Source organism: Cucumis melo, chromosome 12 (assembly GCF_025177605.1).
Source record: "Cucumis melo cultivar AY chromosome 12, USDA_Cmelo_AY_1.0, whole genome shotgun sequence".
Lineage (NCBI taxonomy): Eukaryota > Viridiplantae > Streptophyta > Magnoliopsida > Cucurbitales > Cucurbitaceae > Cucumis > Cucumis melo.
In genome coordinates, this window is record NC_066868.1 from 2,045,567 (window position 1) to 2,061,711 (window position 16,145).

At 30.3% G+C, this 16,145-nt stretch overlaps 1 protein-coding gene across 1 annotated transcript; it reads right to left on the reverse strand.

Moving 5' to 3' along the window:
* Window positions 1-9,127: 9,127 nt before the first annotated feature.
* On the reverse strand, window positions 9,128-14,439 carry LOC103497149 (oxysterol-binding protein-related protein 3C). Its single transcript, XM_008459246.3, has 10 exons — window positions 13,846-14,439; window positions 12,746-12,839; window positions 12,236-12,352; window positions 12,077-12,149; window positions 11,844-11,962; window positions 11,430-11,551; window positions 10,712-10,888; window positions 10,052-10,196; window positions 9,732-9,910; window positions 9,128-9,642 (listed from the first exon to the last, which is right to left on the reverse strand). The coding sequence occupies exons 1-10, from the start codon at window positions 13,944-13,946 to the stop codon at window positions 9,390-9,392; spliced, it is 1,380 nt and encodes a 459-aa protein (XP_008457468.1). The 5' UTR covers window positions 13,947-14,439; the 3' UTR covers window positions 9,128-9,389.
* Window positions 14,440-16,145: the final 1,706 nt, after the last annotated feature.

A 16,145-nucleotide genomic window follows, 5' to 3' on the forward strand; every position in this document is an offset into this window, starting at 1 on the left:
TATAAATAGTTTCAAATCTTTCTAAAGAGTTTCGTTGCTAAGCAAAGAAGAATTGTATCAAATGATCGACTTTGATTCAAGGTATGTGTCAATTTTATATTCAATTTCTTTTAATATTTATGTATTACCTTGAAAGTCGTGATCGTTCTTTTTGTTTTTACAAATACTTGAATATTCAATTCTATTTAGTTTTGTTTTTCTTTTCCTTACTTTTTAACTAACTATTCATATTAAAAGATTATTAGATTGTTTAATTTAATATTTATTTTAGTCTTATTTTAAAACTCAAATATAGGCATGCAGGGGAACAGTAAAACGTGTCAATTTCGTAAAGTCAAGCTTACCGAACAAATAATAGTGTAGAGCATGAATTTGTAAAAGAATGCTATAAGATATTAAAGGTGGGGGGTTACATAATCGAAAACAATTAATTGTGTGGTATGATTTTTACGTTTATATAGAAAAATCAATAAATCATTGTCGTACTTTTTTATATATTGATTAACCTAATTACATAATTTAACTTTTGATAAAAAGAAATTGGGATAGTTGAAAAATATTATTATTTACATATTTTAAATTAAAAAAGATATCTAAACACTGTAAACTTAATATATGAATTAAAATATTACATACACGTGAAACACATGTTAAAGAATTCTAGTATAGAAAAATGTCACTATTTATTAATATACGACAATATAGACATGAATTTACCAACGTGAAGTTACCAATAACATGTCTTATGTTTACAAAAGAACAAGGATAGGATATTACTAATACATGCATACATGACACTGGATTACTTGACACATTGAAAAGCGTCAAATAAACCAATACTTGACAGGTAAAAAGCGTCAAGTAAACCTAGTTTTGTAGTAATGATAGTAAGTTAATTTTTTTTTTAAAAAAAAAAATCACAATGTTGGTTTGAATTTTATTTTATTTTTACTGTGTAAACTAAGTTATTAATCATTTTCATTTCTTTCAAAATCATCTTTTTTTTTTTTTAAGGGAAATTTAACAACAGCTGATGTAGAACTTGGGATGATTAATTAAGATGAGAGAGGTTGATAGGAGAATGATAATAGGATCAAAATTAAATTTAAAGATATCAAGTTTTTTAAATTTCTTGACTTAGAATCATTTCATTTCTCATCTTTACTTGAAAAAGTAAAAGAGTAGATTTTGGTTTACAATTTTTTTTTCTTCACTTTTATCATCAAACCCTTTCCTTCAAGAAGGAATTTCAATTTTGGGTAAGTGAATCGATTATAGATCATTCTTAATTTCATTGTTTTGGTAGCCAGTAAAAAGGACTCGTTTGATAACGCTTACTAGCTAAATAAATAAGTATTGTCATAACAATTGTTTGTAATAAAATGTTTTATCCAAAACTCTATTGTTCCGTTTAATTATTATCAATCATTTTCATTTAATAACTCCACTTTTTGTCTAGATAGTTGTTACTAGCAGGAAGAAAACTATTTTATTGAGTGTATTAGAAAGTTTCTAAATCATAGTTATAATTAATTATGTTGAAAATATTTACAAAATATAGCAAATTTTTATATTCTATTAATGATAGATACAGTTTTTAAATATTGTTTTCAATGATGTGATAAAATAACGTATTTTATTAACTTGAGTGAGAAATTAATTAAATTCGAATGTGATGAAATAGATACAATCTAACACAAAATTCAAACATTATATTTGACTTGATAATATAAATGTTAGTTGGATTATATGATGTTCATGTTCATCAAATTAAATTCTTGTTGATAACTTTATGTGAAACCAAAACCATACAAAATGTTATTACGTGCAATAATCCAAAATCTTATTAAATTACAATTTCCAAATTCACTATAATCATTCTTTTAGTTCTTTGTGAGAGTAAAATTTTAGTTAAAATTTAGGGGCCTTTAGTTTTTTAAGTCACCAATTGGAAAACTTATGTTAAAATCGAAACATTAATAGCAATCATTTAAGAGTGTATTTAATTTGAACTTCTAACATATTAATCTAAGTTCGTTGGTTTATATATGTTGAGTCATGATCGCTAGGATACGTTATCTTTATATAGTTATTCATTTAGAGATAAAAGAAGGAGAGTTTCTTAGAGATTTTTTTCTTATTTAATTAACAATTAAGATTATCTAACCATGTAATTTGTATTTGTCCTTTTAATTTTTATTATGAGAAAAGGAAACTCTTCAATGTAAATGAACAAAGTATTGTGTTTGTTTTTTTTTTTTTTTTTTTTTTTGTTGACTTATTATATTTGTTTCAGTAGCATTCAATTTAAGTTATCTCTACCTTTAATGCAACATTAATAGTTGTGTTGTTGACTTTAGAAATGAACATGACTATTTAGTTAATTTTTTTTAATCATAATTAATATGAAACATGCCTCTTGTTAATTTTAATTGCACATGGAATACTTCGAAAATATGAGGTTTGTTTTTTTTTGTATTATTCTTAATACTCCTTTAAGTTTAAAATTCTCGAACATGCCTACAAATAGAAGTAATGTCTTTATTTGTAAAGTAATCAAAGAAGAAAGCAAAGAAAAGAATGAATAAAGAGAATTAAGCAATCTTAGAGTGAAAAGTGAGTGGCCGGTTATCGAGAGAGTGAAAAAGTTTTCTCTCAAAAGTTTTCATCTTTACATATTTTTAATAAAAGTTTCTTTCTTAAACTTTGTTTCTTTTTCTTTAGTGTCAATTTTATCTCCTTTAGCTTAACTCAAGTTCATTATGTGGTTTCATGTGGTTAATTAATGATTATGTAGGTATCAAATACCGAAGAGGTAGATTTGAGCATTTGGATAAAACTCGAGCTAAAATGGAGTATTTTGGAGCCGAAAGGGGAGCATTTCGGTCAAAGAGGGTGTAAAAGTAACAATTTTGCTCCAAAAGGGCTCAACATCTTGATGCCACTGTTTTGAAAAGTCTTCCAATTGACCTAATGTCACAATGTACACTACTTCACAACACATGCGACGTTGCAATTAATATAATAACTCGATTAAAAGGAAAATTTTCGATTAGGCCCTCTTCTTCTTTGCCTTTTGTTTTGTTTGTTTATATTTCTTTATGTTTGACTTATTTCATGGGTGTGGAGACTCGTCTTGACCATGAGGAGCGCGGAGCATTATCTCGATGTTTTGTGGCAAACGTAAGGACTCTCTAGTTTAGGTTGAGTAAGAAATCCACTACATTAAAGCTGTCATCAGGACTTGTATATTTCATAGTATTATCTTATTAATCTTTGTGATTATTGAATGTATTTGAGTTTCTATGCTTTGGACTATGTTTGGGTTGAGATCACCTTTGCATTTTTTATTGCTTTCTTGATTAGTATTTAAAACTCTCACAATCTGTAACATTTAGTTGTGTTAATTCTTAGCAACATAAATGTTCAAAGCATCATTGTGTATAAATTGATTGACTATCTATGAAAGTACACTACTATAAAACTGGGTTTACTTGACACTTTTTACCTATCAAGTATTTGTTTACTTGACGCTTTTCAATGTGTCGAGTAATCCAGTTTCAAGAATAAGGCAGATTTACTTAACAGGTTTTAAGTGTCAAGTATAATTATACTTGACAGTTAAAAGCGTCAAGTATATAAGGTTTCTTAATAGTTTTTATGCGTCAAGTAATCCAGTGTCAAGAATAAGGAGGGTTTGTTTTTTACCGTCTATTTGTGTACTCTTGACACGCTTTGCATGTCAAGTTTTTTTTTTTCAAATGAAAAATTATATATTTTAAAATATCCATATAATTTATCATGTACCTGTTTTGAAGTCAAACAATGACGAACATAAGTAAAGTAAGAGAGTACACAAATGTGCTACACATTAATTGAACAATTTAATTAATCAACCCAAAATTTCAATCAACGAACTAAATATATTTTAACAAATTCCATATAACACAAAGTATATATAACAAGAAGAAACATCATTCTTATTACAAAACGAGTTATGATCATCGTTCTTAATCATAAAACACAAAGTATATGTAATAATAAGAAACAAAGGCATCACACTCCTCTAAGCACCACAACACTGTTAGATAACTCCAAGCTCAAACTCTCACCGATCGTTATTCTTAACTCCTTGAGAATAGCACTAAAACTAAGAACTTTAAGTTTAAATCAAATAATGTCTCCAATAAGCTAGTCTAAACTTGCAAGAAGAGAAGAATAACGCAATATCATGTTTTTTTAGCTTAAGTTAACGTTCAAGATAGATTTAACCAACAAGCAAAAAAAACTTGGGACTTTCTAAAGATAAACAAAAGCAATAAAAAGAAAAGGCATAAAAGAAGGAAAAATACCACATTAAAGTGCATTTGTTAACATACAAACAAATTCAGATCTGAAATCACATTCTCAACCTTTCTCAACCTCAACTTACATTTTGGACAGTGAACATATGAAGAACATATTAAAAGGAAAAAAAACAATAAAGTCAACTTATCTCAATTATTTTGTAATATGGACGAATGAAAATCATAATCAGAAATATGTAGAGCCAAAATGATACCCTTAATCCTGTAACTTCTCAATGACATGGACAAGCTTGACGTCATGACAATAGAGTGAAAAAAAACAAACCTCCTAGAGTGAAAAATAAATAAAAAAAACTCTTAGGCGAAAGAGCCACTTTCGTAACAATAGAGTGAAAAAAAAATAAAAGGTTTATAGTGGAGGAGATTTCCAATGACAAATTCAAACACATTAATTTAGAACCCAAGAGTCTGAAAACCAGGGCTACCCATGTCGAAATGAACCAATTCAATACACTCCTTGTCTCCCTACCAAAATTTCTACAATTTCCAAACATCACGACTCTACTCAACTATTCAGAAGTAAGATGTAGTCAGTGAAGATTCAGATAAAACGAATTGAAATGTGTTTAACAAACCTAATCAATATCTGCAGCATTGGGTTTTGTTCGCTCTTGGTGGAGTTGGCCTGTTTCGATGACCACGTGCTCAAGCTTCAACTTACTAAAGGCCCTCTTCAGAATACGACTCTATGTGCTGGGGAAAAAGCCATCAACACTAGTATAATCTTAGAATTCCGTTACTTCATCTTGAACGTTGATAGTATATTAGAGCAGGATAGTTAAAAAGAGTTAGAAACTTATTCTTTCTTATTCTTGATATGGGTTTTTTATGTTACTTGACAGTTTTTATGGGTTTTTTCACTCTTTCTTATTCTTAACGCTTTTTTATGTTATTTAAAACTGTCAAGTATATCAATTATAAAAGCATCAAGTAAACCTTGTTTTGTAGTAGTGATAATCCTTATTTACAACATTGCATGTTTGATTAGTTCAAAAATAAAATCAGGGATGACTTAAGCACTACTTTATTAACTAGTCTTAACTTTCCCCCTTAATCGTAATGCAAGTGGGAGATGTTTATGGTACATGTTGTACCCAATTAATTAAGCATACTTAGTTTAGTTGAGCATCATATCTTGATTAATATCTTAAGCACTTATTACGGAACCCTACACAGTGCAAATTCGTTTGCTACAAGAAAAGCCACTTTTAGTGATTCAAAACATATGTTCTAAAAGACGAAAAACCCCGCTAAATATTTAAGCAATGTTGAAGCAAACATGGTGGTATCCTAATCCACATCATCCTCACCATCAATAAGTACAGTAACGCATTCTCTGTGTGCTGCTAAAACCTCCCTTCATGTCATTAGAAAACACATAAAACCAATTTAGAATAAAAACATACCTCCCTATAGTTTGATGATATGCATGTACAATTCTCACAAACAATACAAGACAAAGACATGCATGGCAACTGCAAAAGGTATTTGCTTGTAGGGGTTAAGCACAGCTTTAATTTGCATGATTTTGATTAATATTTTTAATGTCCACTGAACAACTAAACACATGGGTGGATCCAAATACCTAAGTTACACTTTTCTCATTCTTCCAATTTATGTTCCAATTCTTGCTTTTACTTTTCAATGCTATTTAATTACTATCATCACACAAAACCAACAATCACAAAGCCCCACTTGGTTACTTTCGGAAACTTTCAATCTTAGATTATTAAAAAAAAAACACAATTGCTTTCTGTTGAATGACGAGAACGTCGGGATCAGTTCATCAATCTGCCAAAGGTTAAACAACAGTTAGGATGTGGGTTGTGCAAAAATTGTGTATTAGTAAATACTTCCAATGGATTATATATATACATTGGGAGTAAGAGTTAGTACCTCCCGACAACGTATGTTGCTTGTTATAACTATCTTCCAACAACGTTCCTATTTTTGTGAAAAATTCCTCTCTCAATGGACGATTTGAAAGACGTGTATAATTTTAGTTAATGTTTTAGGGTTTATTTATTTATTTGAGAATAGGATTGAATTTAAAAAATAGTAAAAAATTAAAAGCAAAAAAAAAAAAAAAAGTGATTGTTAATTGTTGAGTAAAATTTGAAAAATTAGATTTAATTACCTTGTAGAAAATGTAAAGTTATAAAGTGGGATCATAAAAATGAAAGCAATTAAAATGCACATGAATTGAATTCCAAATTTAGATGGAAATCATTTAATGTAGAACCATCAATATATATGCTAAAGTTTGGGGCATTTCAATTTAGGGATATAAGAATCTTTATTTAATTTAGTTATTTATTTTGAGGTGACAAAGATTAGGCTCTTCTATTCCTATTCCTATTCCTATTCCCATTCCCATGAAATAAAACATAACATGGAAATAACTTTAACCCTACCAATAATATGTTTCAATAAATCATATATAAATCACAAATTAGGAATATATCACAAACTCTAACAGGGGGGTGTCCTTCAAATTTTCATATTTCAATTGTACTAAAAAAGAATAATAATTAAATTATCATTTATGCGAAACAAATTCAACCAAAATATTTACAAATATAACAAGGTTTCTCTATCTATTAACGTTGGTATGTGATAAATCATAGTAGAAATATAATGATCATAGAGATAGGTCGCAATCAATCAATCAAAACATTTGTTAACATTAGTAAGTATTTTTAGCATTTTGTTTTCATTTAAAATAATTTTCCTCAAACTTAAAAAGTGTTTAGTTTAGTTTAGTTTTTAGTCAATCCAAGCAAATCCTTAATTATCGAAAATATAGTACTTTCGTAATTATGAACATCGAAAATATGATACTTTCGTGATATTACAAATTTCGTGTAATCTAACAAACGAAGACTTTATGTTAGGTCCAATTTTCTAAACCTATACTAATTCCTATAAACTTACACCTAAAATAAAATATTCTTAAACCTAACCTATTTAAACCCTTAAAATTACCAGAACCTAAGCTTGTGAATTCAAACATGTGCCCAAAGATACATATTGGTCATCCAATTCATTCAAACAATTTAAAGTGTTCTATGTCTTTGCTATAATCTTTCCAAATAATTTTGGGTGAAAAAAACTTAAAAGACAAATTTTTACAAAATATATGAAACTATTTATAGAAATAGCAAAAAAAAAAAAAAAAAACATGATATAGATATTGATAAACTTTTATTGACATCCATGACTCTGACATTGATAGATTTGTATTAGTTTCTATTATTAATATTATCAACATTAGTGTAACATTAGTGATAGCCGTCTATCAGTTCTTATCACTGATAGACTTATATTAACTTCTATCAGTGATAAACTTGTATCAATTTTTATTATTGGTGCTAATAGACTTTTACCATGTCTAAGTTGTAAAAATTGTTTGCTACATTTTACTATAACTTGTAAATAGTTTTTAAAAAGGTCCAAAAAATACTTTTTTATTTATATATTATTATTTGGTTAAAATTCCATTTGTCTTTCTACTTTTAAGGTTTTCTTTTAATTTTAGTTTATTTACTTTTCAAACGTCGAATTTTTTATTTACGTTATAATCGTTCAAAGTTAATTTCTATCCAAATTGTTTACAAAATAATAATATATTTTATGGCAGAAAAGGTATATAGTGGAATATGTTTCAAATTTTAACATAAATATGATAACAAATAACTAAAAAAAATCAAAACAATAAATAAGTAATAAAAATTAAATTTAAGATTTGTTGAAAATACATAACAAATTTCAAATTATATCAACTATTACAATATTAACATTTTTTCTATTATAAAAAAAAAAAAAAAAAAACTCTTTAGACCTTTGAAAATTTGACTTTAGAACTATATGTATACAAGGGTAATAAGTTGATAGTTGAATCACTCTCAAACAACTGCATAAGGTAGTTAAACATTTGTTGAAACACAACCAAACTAAATCTGAACTCAAACCAATTCTTCTTTTGTGTATATATAAAAGAAGGTCCAACCAAACAATATTATTATAATTAAACCCCTTTTTTAAAAAAGAAAAAAAAAAAAGGTATTTGTTTTTAAGGAAATACATTTTCTTCAAATAAAATGAGACTTGGAACTCTCCCTTTTTCTTTAATTGTCAAGGAGAGTATAGCAAGTTAGACACTCAACTCAAACCCACAATGTGTTAAAAGTTGTAAAAATGTGTTTTAAAAGTTATACAATATTCCATGTCACCATAATTTAAATTCAAATATTAAAAAGTAAAGCATCTTTATTTGCACTTTGGACAAACCTGAGTTTTTTTTCTTTTTCTTTTCCGACTTAAGGTGGATAGAGAGAGTATCCAACCATTTACCTATTAAATAATAATACAAATATAATTCAAAACGAATATTTAGATTAAATGTTTTAGACTAGATTTATAATATAAAACTTATTCTATTTACATATGTTTCTTCCTAATCCTCATGTTTCGTCTTAATCCTCTTCTTTTCTTCATTGTTTTCATGTTTCATAATTCTATTTTCGTTATTTTCTCCTGCATTTGAGTATAGTTGGTTACATTCCAACCCAAAACAGCCCCTAAAAAGTTTGTACTTTTTCATTTTCTTTTTTCAGAAAAAAAGGAAAAAAGTTGTGTGCTTGTTCAAAGCTTGATGTTGTTGGTTTCTATCTTTTTACCTTGAAAGTGACTTAAAAATGGAAGGAATCCTATAGCTGAGAAGATATAATTGCATATCAAATCATGTTGGAACAGCAGCATAAAAAAAGATACTAATTTCTATCACATGTAATCAATCACTGTAAAGTCAAACCACATACATTATGAATTATATCACCAACAACAAAGACATTGGTAGAAAGTTGTAGGATTGATCAAACTGGCAAAGATTGATAACAAAGTTACAAAATGTAAAAGCTCTATGTATATAAACAAACAACAGACCACTACGATATCAAATGCTGAAAAATGTTACCAACTATCTGAAGAACCCAACCAAACAACACATAGATGAGAAGAGCCTTAATCTGACGACAAGTTCCCGTATTGCCAGGGGTTAAATTCTATCGATTTAACGTCAACATCGTCGTTGCTGCTTGAACCAGAACTATCAATCTCAGATCGGTGCTTGGTGTATTTACCATTATATTGGTAGATTTCCAAGTCACCCCATGGTGTGGACGTAACCTCTTCGGTTAAATCAAACCATCTTGGCACAAAACTCTGTCCTTTGGCTTCTCGAGTTCTCTTTTCAGCTCTCTGCCTCTCTTCCAAACTGACCATAGAAAACAGGCATGAAATACTCATTAATAATTTGACTTGATTGCAGCTTTATTAAAGGATTGGAAAGATCGAAGAACAAACCTGCTCTTTTCCGACCCTGCTTTGGATAGATCACCCTTCTCTAAAGCGTATCTATCAGGACGCAACCGGGAGTCTGATGCCAACAACTTCTTAGGGGCAGTATCGAAACTATTGATCTTATGTGCAAAATGTGTGTATTGGAATTTGTCATTTTCGGGTGTTTTAGCCACATGCCACGCCTACAGGAACAATGCCGAAGGTATGATCAAATTTCAAATAAAAAACAAAGACGCTAACAGAAACAAACACAATGATCAACATCTACTCTGCCATTTTCGGTAAATTTTAAAGTCAACTAAGATTGAGACAACGATTATTACCTCTTTCAGTTCGGTGTTTGGAAGAGGCTCCCCTTCCATATCACAAGGTTGGTAACTCATAAATTCATTCCATTTCCCTGTCATCAAAATCTTCGGTTCCTCTGCCGAATTATAAACGTAACCATCCACTTCATAACGCCCAGCACTGCGACCAAAAATAATAGTCAACCGTAAGATGGAAACAACGAAAGCTGAATGTTTGTGAGTTAAGAAAACATTCCAATTGCTGAGAAATTCCATTATTCTCAGTCCATTTTAAGAAAATTGCTAGAACTTAACTAAGAAGATGTTGAAAGCCGGGTAGAGTATTCACTTGATATCAGAAATCCCTCTAAGATCATTGCATAAAATCATACAAACAAAAGGAAACCAATCCCCCCTGAATAAAAGAAAAATATTAGACTTTTTCTCACATGAAGTACAATCTTTCCCTTCCATTTGGAAACATATGTTAAATTATTCTTTTTTATGAAATACTCCAAGATTATGATGGATCAGGAACCCCCATAAAGATATGGGCTAGAGGCAGTTGGATATCTCAGAATCAAACATTTATAAATTTTTTTATTTCGATTATAAAGCTGTCACCATGTAACTATAAAGATAACCATTAGTATAGAAATTGTAACAATGAGAGAGTGATAGGAAAAAGATTCTTACCCAAACCATCCGCATGGTTGAAAATATAGTACAACTTTATCACCAGTTGCTAAATTGGTCATTATCATCTCTCCGGGTGAATCAACCCATGTCCTTCCAAATATCAAGTTGTTAACTTTAGTGGGCGGTGGTACTAGATCTAATACTACACCATCTCTTTTTAGAGTCACCCGTGTTCTGCAAAGGCAAAAACCATATCATCACCAAATTTAGCATTGCCAGACATCATGGTAGTGGTAAAATAAACACAGCTATCTATAGTAGCAATTGAATTCCAAGAGTCCACATAGGGGATAAATTGAAAAGAGAAGTCTAAATCCCAAGTAAATATTGAGTTGACAGTGATAGCAATGGATTCAAAGAGTCTACATATGGCATAAACCAAAAAGACACTCTAAAATTGCATAATGTTGAGTTGACTGTGATTGCCTGTGAAAGTGGCTAATATCTAACTTTTGGGGTGTGGGCTAAATATCTAACTCTTGAGGGTGTATATCTCAACAAATTTTATGTATAACCATTCAATTCTATATCAATTTGCTTCAAGAAACAAATAAAATATTTAAATATTTGAAGCAGGTGAATCAAAGTTTGAACACATGATCTTAAAGGGTATCTAAATTTATAAGTTATTAACTTGCTCTTTTGACATTTAGGAGTGAGATTGAAAAGCATTTAGCTGAAGGGTGTAGAAAGAGAGTGGAAAGCAGAACTTTACCTTCCCACAGGATAGACATCCAACGAGTTTCCTAAAAACTTAGTTTTCAACTTTGAAGTCACATCATAACTAAAGTGCTCATTTTCGGCATGCCCAGCACTCATTGGGGGATGATGACTCACCTGAAAACATTGTTTGTCATAAAATTATACATAAGAAAATGGAATTAAATTAAAACATGAGAGAAAAAAAAAAACAAAACCTCAATTAACAAGAATTACTAAAATAGTACAATGTAAACCATGGACTCAGAAGAAAGATATTGTCTAGACCATGTGTGTCGATCCTTCCATTCCTCTTTTATTTATTTATTTATTATTATTATTATTATCTTCTTTTTTTTTTTGGGGGGGGGGGGGGGGGGGGGGGGGCGGGGTATATATATTTTCAAGCAACAAAATTTTTTAAATTCACCTGCTCTGACAGAAATGTGATGCCATTATGATTGGTCAGTTCATAAGTCTCTCCAAGGATAGGATTAAAAGGCTTCCAGGTCCTTTGATAAGCATAATACACTGATATAGCCCATGATGCTGTAACAAGTGAAAAAATACTTCATCATCGAAAACAAAAAGTGCCTCCGTGGTTTAAAAATTGTAGACCAACATAGGCCGGCCTTTAAGCTATATTAAGATTTTGATACTTACATGCATACACCAACCGCATATAAGGATCCTCACATTCATCCGCCAGATTCAACAAGTGAGAGTATTCCATTAACTGTAATAAATATTGTAATATTAACACCATGATACAAATGAAAAGGTTTGAACAAGAACGTCAAAATAAAACCAAAAGAAACAAACCTCAGCCATTTTCTGAATCATTGTCATTGGTTCAAAAATAATTACAGGAAGAGTGACCATTGATGTGACATCTGAACCAATATACTTGTGCATCATCTTCCAGTAACTTTCACGATCCTATATTACCCAAAAAAAAAAGAACCTTTTAATAATGTTATGGCAATATACAAGGGAAGAAAAATAGAAGACAAAACTCCTAGCTTCCAAAAGCGATGGAAGAGCTTTCCCCATGCATGGTAGAGTAAATAAGCAACATCCTTGCTTTACCATGGTTTTCACATAAAAGAGTGTGTACTGGGTTTACAGGAATCCATGCTTAAATTCACAGAGAAGAAGCCCTTGACCAAAACATGTTATACCCCTATGATCTTTAAATACAACAATATGGTAAAGATTCATTGTTGACTTCCTCATCCCAACAAAGATTAATTAATTTGTAAGATGACAAATAGAGAAAAATTAGGAAAAAAACAAGCAGAGATAAAAGGTAAGAGCATAAATGATAAAAACCTCTTGTTTCCATCTTCCTTTCTGAGCTTCCTCTTCTGCATCTTCTTTGCCGCCTTCAGGATTTATAACTTCTACCCCTTCATAACCAAGAAACCTGAGAATAAAAAAAGGCATGATAATCATAAGTTATACTCTCTAACAATGATACAAAGTTTTTATTAATGAAATACGTGGATCAGAAACATATAACTTGAAAAAGTATAATCTAGCAAAGAAACAATCAAAGCACACTGATAAAACCACAGAAAACAACATTAACAATACAACTAGGTTTGAGAGGAATGCCATTTATCTGCAGTGCAATTAGTAATACTGGTTGCACAACTTCAAGATCAGCTGACCAAAATGAGAGAAAAGTAAAGCTTTCACAAGCATTCCAACGAAAATCATCCAGGAAAACCACCAACCTTCTTATCTTATCACCGCATATAAACACTAATGATTTGGATGCACATTTGAGAGGTTATTCAATGCAACAATAATAGATAATAAACAATACCACAGCTTCAAAGCTTCAATCTAAACAACAAACCATACAAATCGAACACGAAGCAATTCATGCTCGAAAGATCATATTGGAAAATGAGATATATCACCACCTGATTTCGATGGCTTTGGAAAAAAATTATCCTAGCTATGAGACAAAGAAAAATCTCATGTATTGAAGTGGCGTGCGTATCTATATCCTACTTTTCTTTACCAAGAAACTAAAACTCCCTGTATGCAAATATTCAGCAGGAAAAACTTCATTGATCTTTCAAAATCTCAAATAAGGATCCACACCCAGATCAAACTCCTCAAAAAGTAGAAGAGAAGGGAAGAACTTCATTACACAAAAACTAGGTTGTACAAAAAGGAAAACAAAACACTTATATACAATTTTCAACAAACGCCCTACAGCAACGAAAGGAGATACATTCAAGACAAATCAGCACAATAGAGCAACATTGAAGCTAATAATTCAAACAAAAAGAGCAATAGAAACAATAACAACAACGATTACAGCTACAAAAACCCTCCAAGGAAATAGATACCAATCCAGAAACAACGAAGTGAAGAAGAAAAATAGATTACGTCAGAAGTAGAAAAAATCGAAGTACCCATTAACAGATCGGTGCATGGCGTTGCTAAGCTTGGAAATCCCAGAAGTCATAGCAGCAAAGAAACCCCCCTTACTTTCATTCTTTTCAGGGGTACCCATTGTTTCTTTTTTTCCCACTTCAAATCAAACAGACACTAGTTGTGTAAATCAGACACAAACGCCTGCAAAAGAATGAAATCCCGAAAGGGGTGGAGGAAACGGGAACAAGAAGAGAAATTGGGAAAAGGGAATTGGAGTTTGATGATTGTGAAGAGGAGAAGGGGTTCAAAAAGGGAATTTGAGATCGGAGAAGGGTGGAAGAAATAGATCTCCGATTGGAAGAAGAGGGAGAAAAGAAGAATAAAGATGAAAAATTGGAAAAGAAATGGCGGTATAATGGGGTTTGCAAAAAGGAAATAAAGGGAAAATGGAGTCAATTTGAGGGAAAATTACCGGAAAAATGGCTGCTGGTTCTCTCTGTCTTCTCGTTCAACTGCTTGGCCTTGCTGGCCCTCCAATGCCGTCCACGCGGCTTTTAGAAGTATCCATTTTTATTACACTTTTGCCCCACCTTCAAAGTTCTTACTTTTCTTCCTTACCATTTTTTCAAATCCTTTTCGTATTTTATGCTTGCCGACTAAGTTGTTTGTTCATTTCATCTAAATATATACTATTACTTAAGTTAAAAAAAGCTTTGATCTTTTTTATTCTATGCTATCAATGGTTTTGGATCCAAACATATAATTGATACGAAATAAAGATAAAAATAAGAAAGGTGAAGAAAATAACAAATGTTCAAATAAGAAATAGCACTCTAGATGATTGGATTAACTCGATCAATGACCTAAATCAGCTAGCGTAGTAAAATGGATAATGTGGCTTGATCTAACTAAAAGTCATCCCTTTATGACCAAAACGGAATTGGAGAAGGAGTTTATTCTGGCCAAGGTAGATATCAACTTTAGCCAACAAGAAACAACATATGGCCTTATGACTTGAAAAATTATCTCATTGTGACTTTGAGATCTTATCAGAACAATCTAGTAAATGATATTGCTAGGAAGAAGTGAGCTTATTCTTTATTTTGGTTTATTATTATGATCTACTATTTGACTTAAGCATCAAAGTGTGTGGCAAACACTACATTGCTACACACATTTTTCTATTTTGCCTCTTCCCAATCAAATGAACCTTTTACGATATCTAATATTGACATCAATACATCACATGTCATTCAATTCAATAATTGATGAAAAGAGTTGTCTTTACATAAAATTAAGCTTTGTGAAAATTCAAGCTTTCAACCCAAATAGAAAAAAAAAAAAAAAGGTTAAAAATCATCTTTGGTACTCTTCGATTTAGTATTGTACTTTTGAATTTATGATAAATTTATTCATTCAACTTCAGCATATACCTTTTAGTCCATGTCGTAAGAATCTCATAAAAAATTAATTGTCAATTTTGTCTTAATAATTTATAAACAAGTTTGACGCTTAATCAATTTATCAATTTAGATGCATAAAAAAAATCCCATTAAATATTAATAATATTTTCCTTATAGGGACTAAAGAGCTGTGAATTGTAAGGTGTAAGACCAAAATACTTAAAAACTAAAGTTTACTATCTAAATTGTTGACTTCCATGTAAAATGATGGGAGATCGTCAAAAGTCGCATTAGAATGTTTTCGTATTTTATAAATAATACAATTTTTTTTGTCAATTATTGTAGTGAATCATCTCGATGAATTTCAAGACAAAGAAATACAACTTCTTTTAATAAAACATCGAAACCAACAATTTATTTAGACTTTCTCGAAGAAATCCAACCTAGATGAAGATGAGATTGAATTGGATATCTCCAACACTACATCATCTTCCCCAAATTGTACAAAATCTTCCCTCACTCCATTCAATTCTGTTTCTCTTTCCTTAGCTTAATAAGATTTGAATGGATATTGAGAAACTGAAAGGGTAAAAATCAAATGAATTATGGATTTAGATTAAGAATAGAGAATTTGTCAAAATACATACAAAATAAAAAAAAGTCAAAGCATTTGTCTTGACGAGATTAAAGCCCAAAAAAGAATTGATGGGTTGGATGTGTAAGAAACAAACTGCCTAAACTATTTCAGTTTAAAACAAACTAAACTCTGCATTATTTAGTTGTCAATAAATTTGTATGTTTATAATTTGTTGTATTAAGTTTAGCCGACTAAATAATTTTTAACCCAAAATTGAGAGTTGTTTGTACCTTTTGAAAAAATCTTCACAACTCATGAAAAAAAATTCAATTTTACTAATTTTTCTCTATCTTAATCA

Bases quoted from the DNA above. Each gene is read 5' to 3' on its own strand.
- LOC103497149 (XM_008459246.3), bottom strand. From the start codon at position 13,946: ATGGGTACCCCTGAAAAGAATGAAAGTAAGGGGGGTTTCTTTGCTGCT. The intron at 12,840-13,845 runs GTACTTCGATTT...TTTTATTCTCAG, and splicing joins ATGCACCGATCTGTTAATGG to GTTTCTTGGTTATGAAGGGG. The intron at 9,911-10,051 runs GTAATAATCGTT...TTGTTCCTGTAG, and splicing joins CAAACACCGAACTGAAAGAG to GCGTGGCATGTGGCTAAAAC.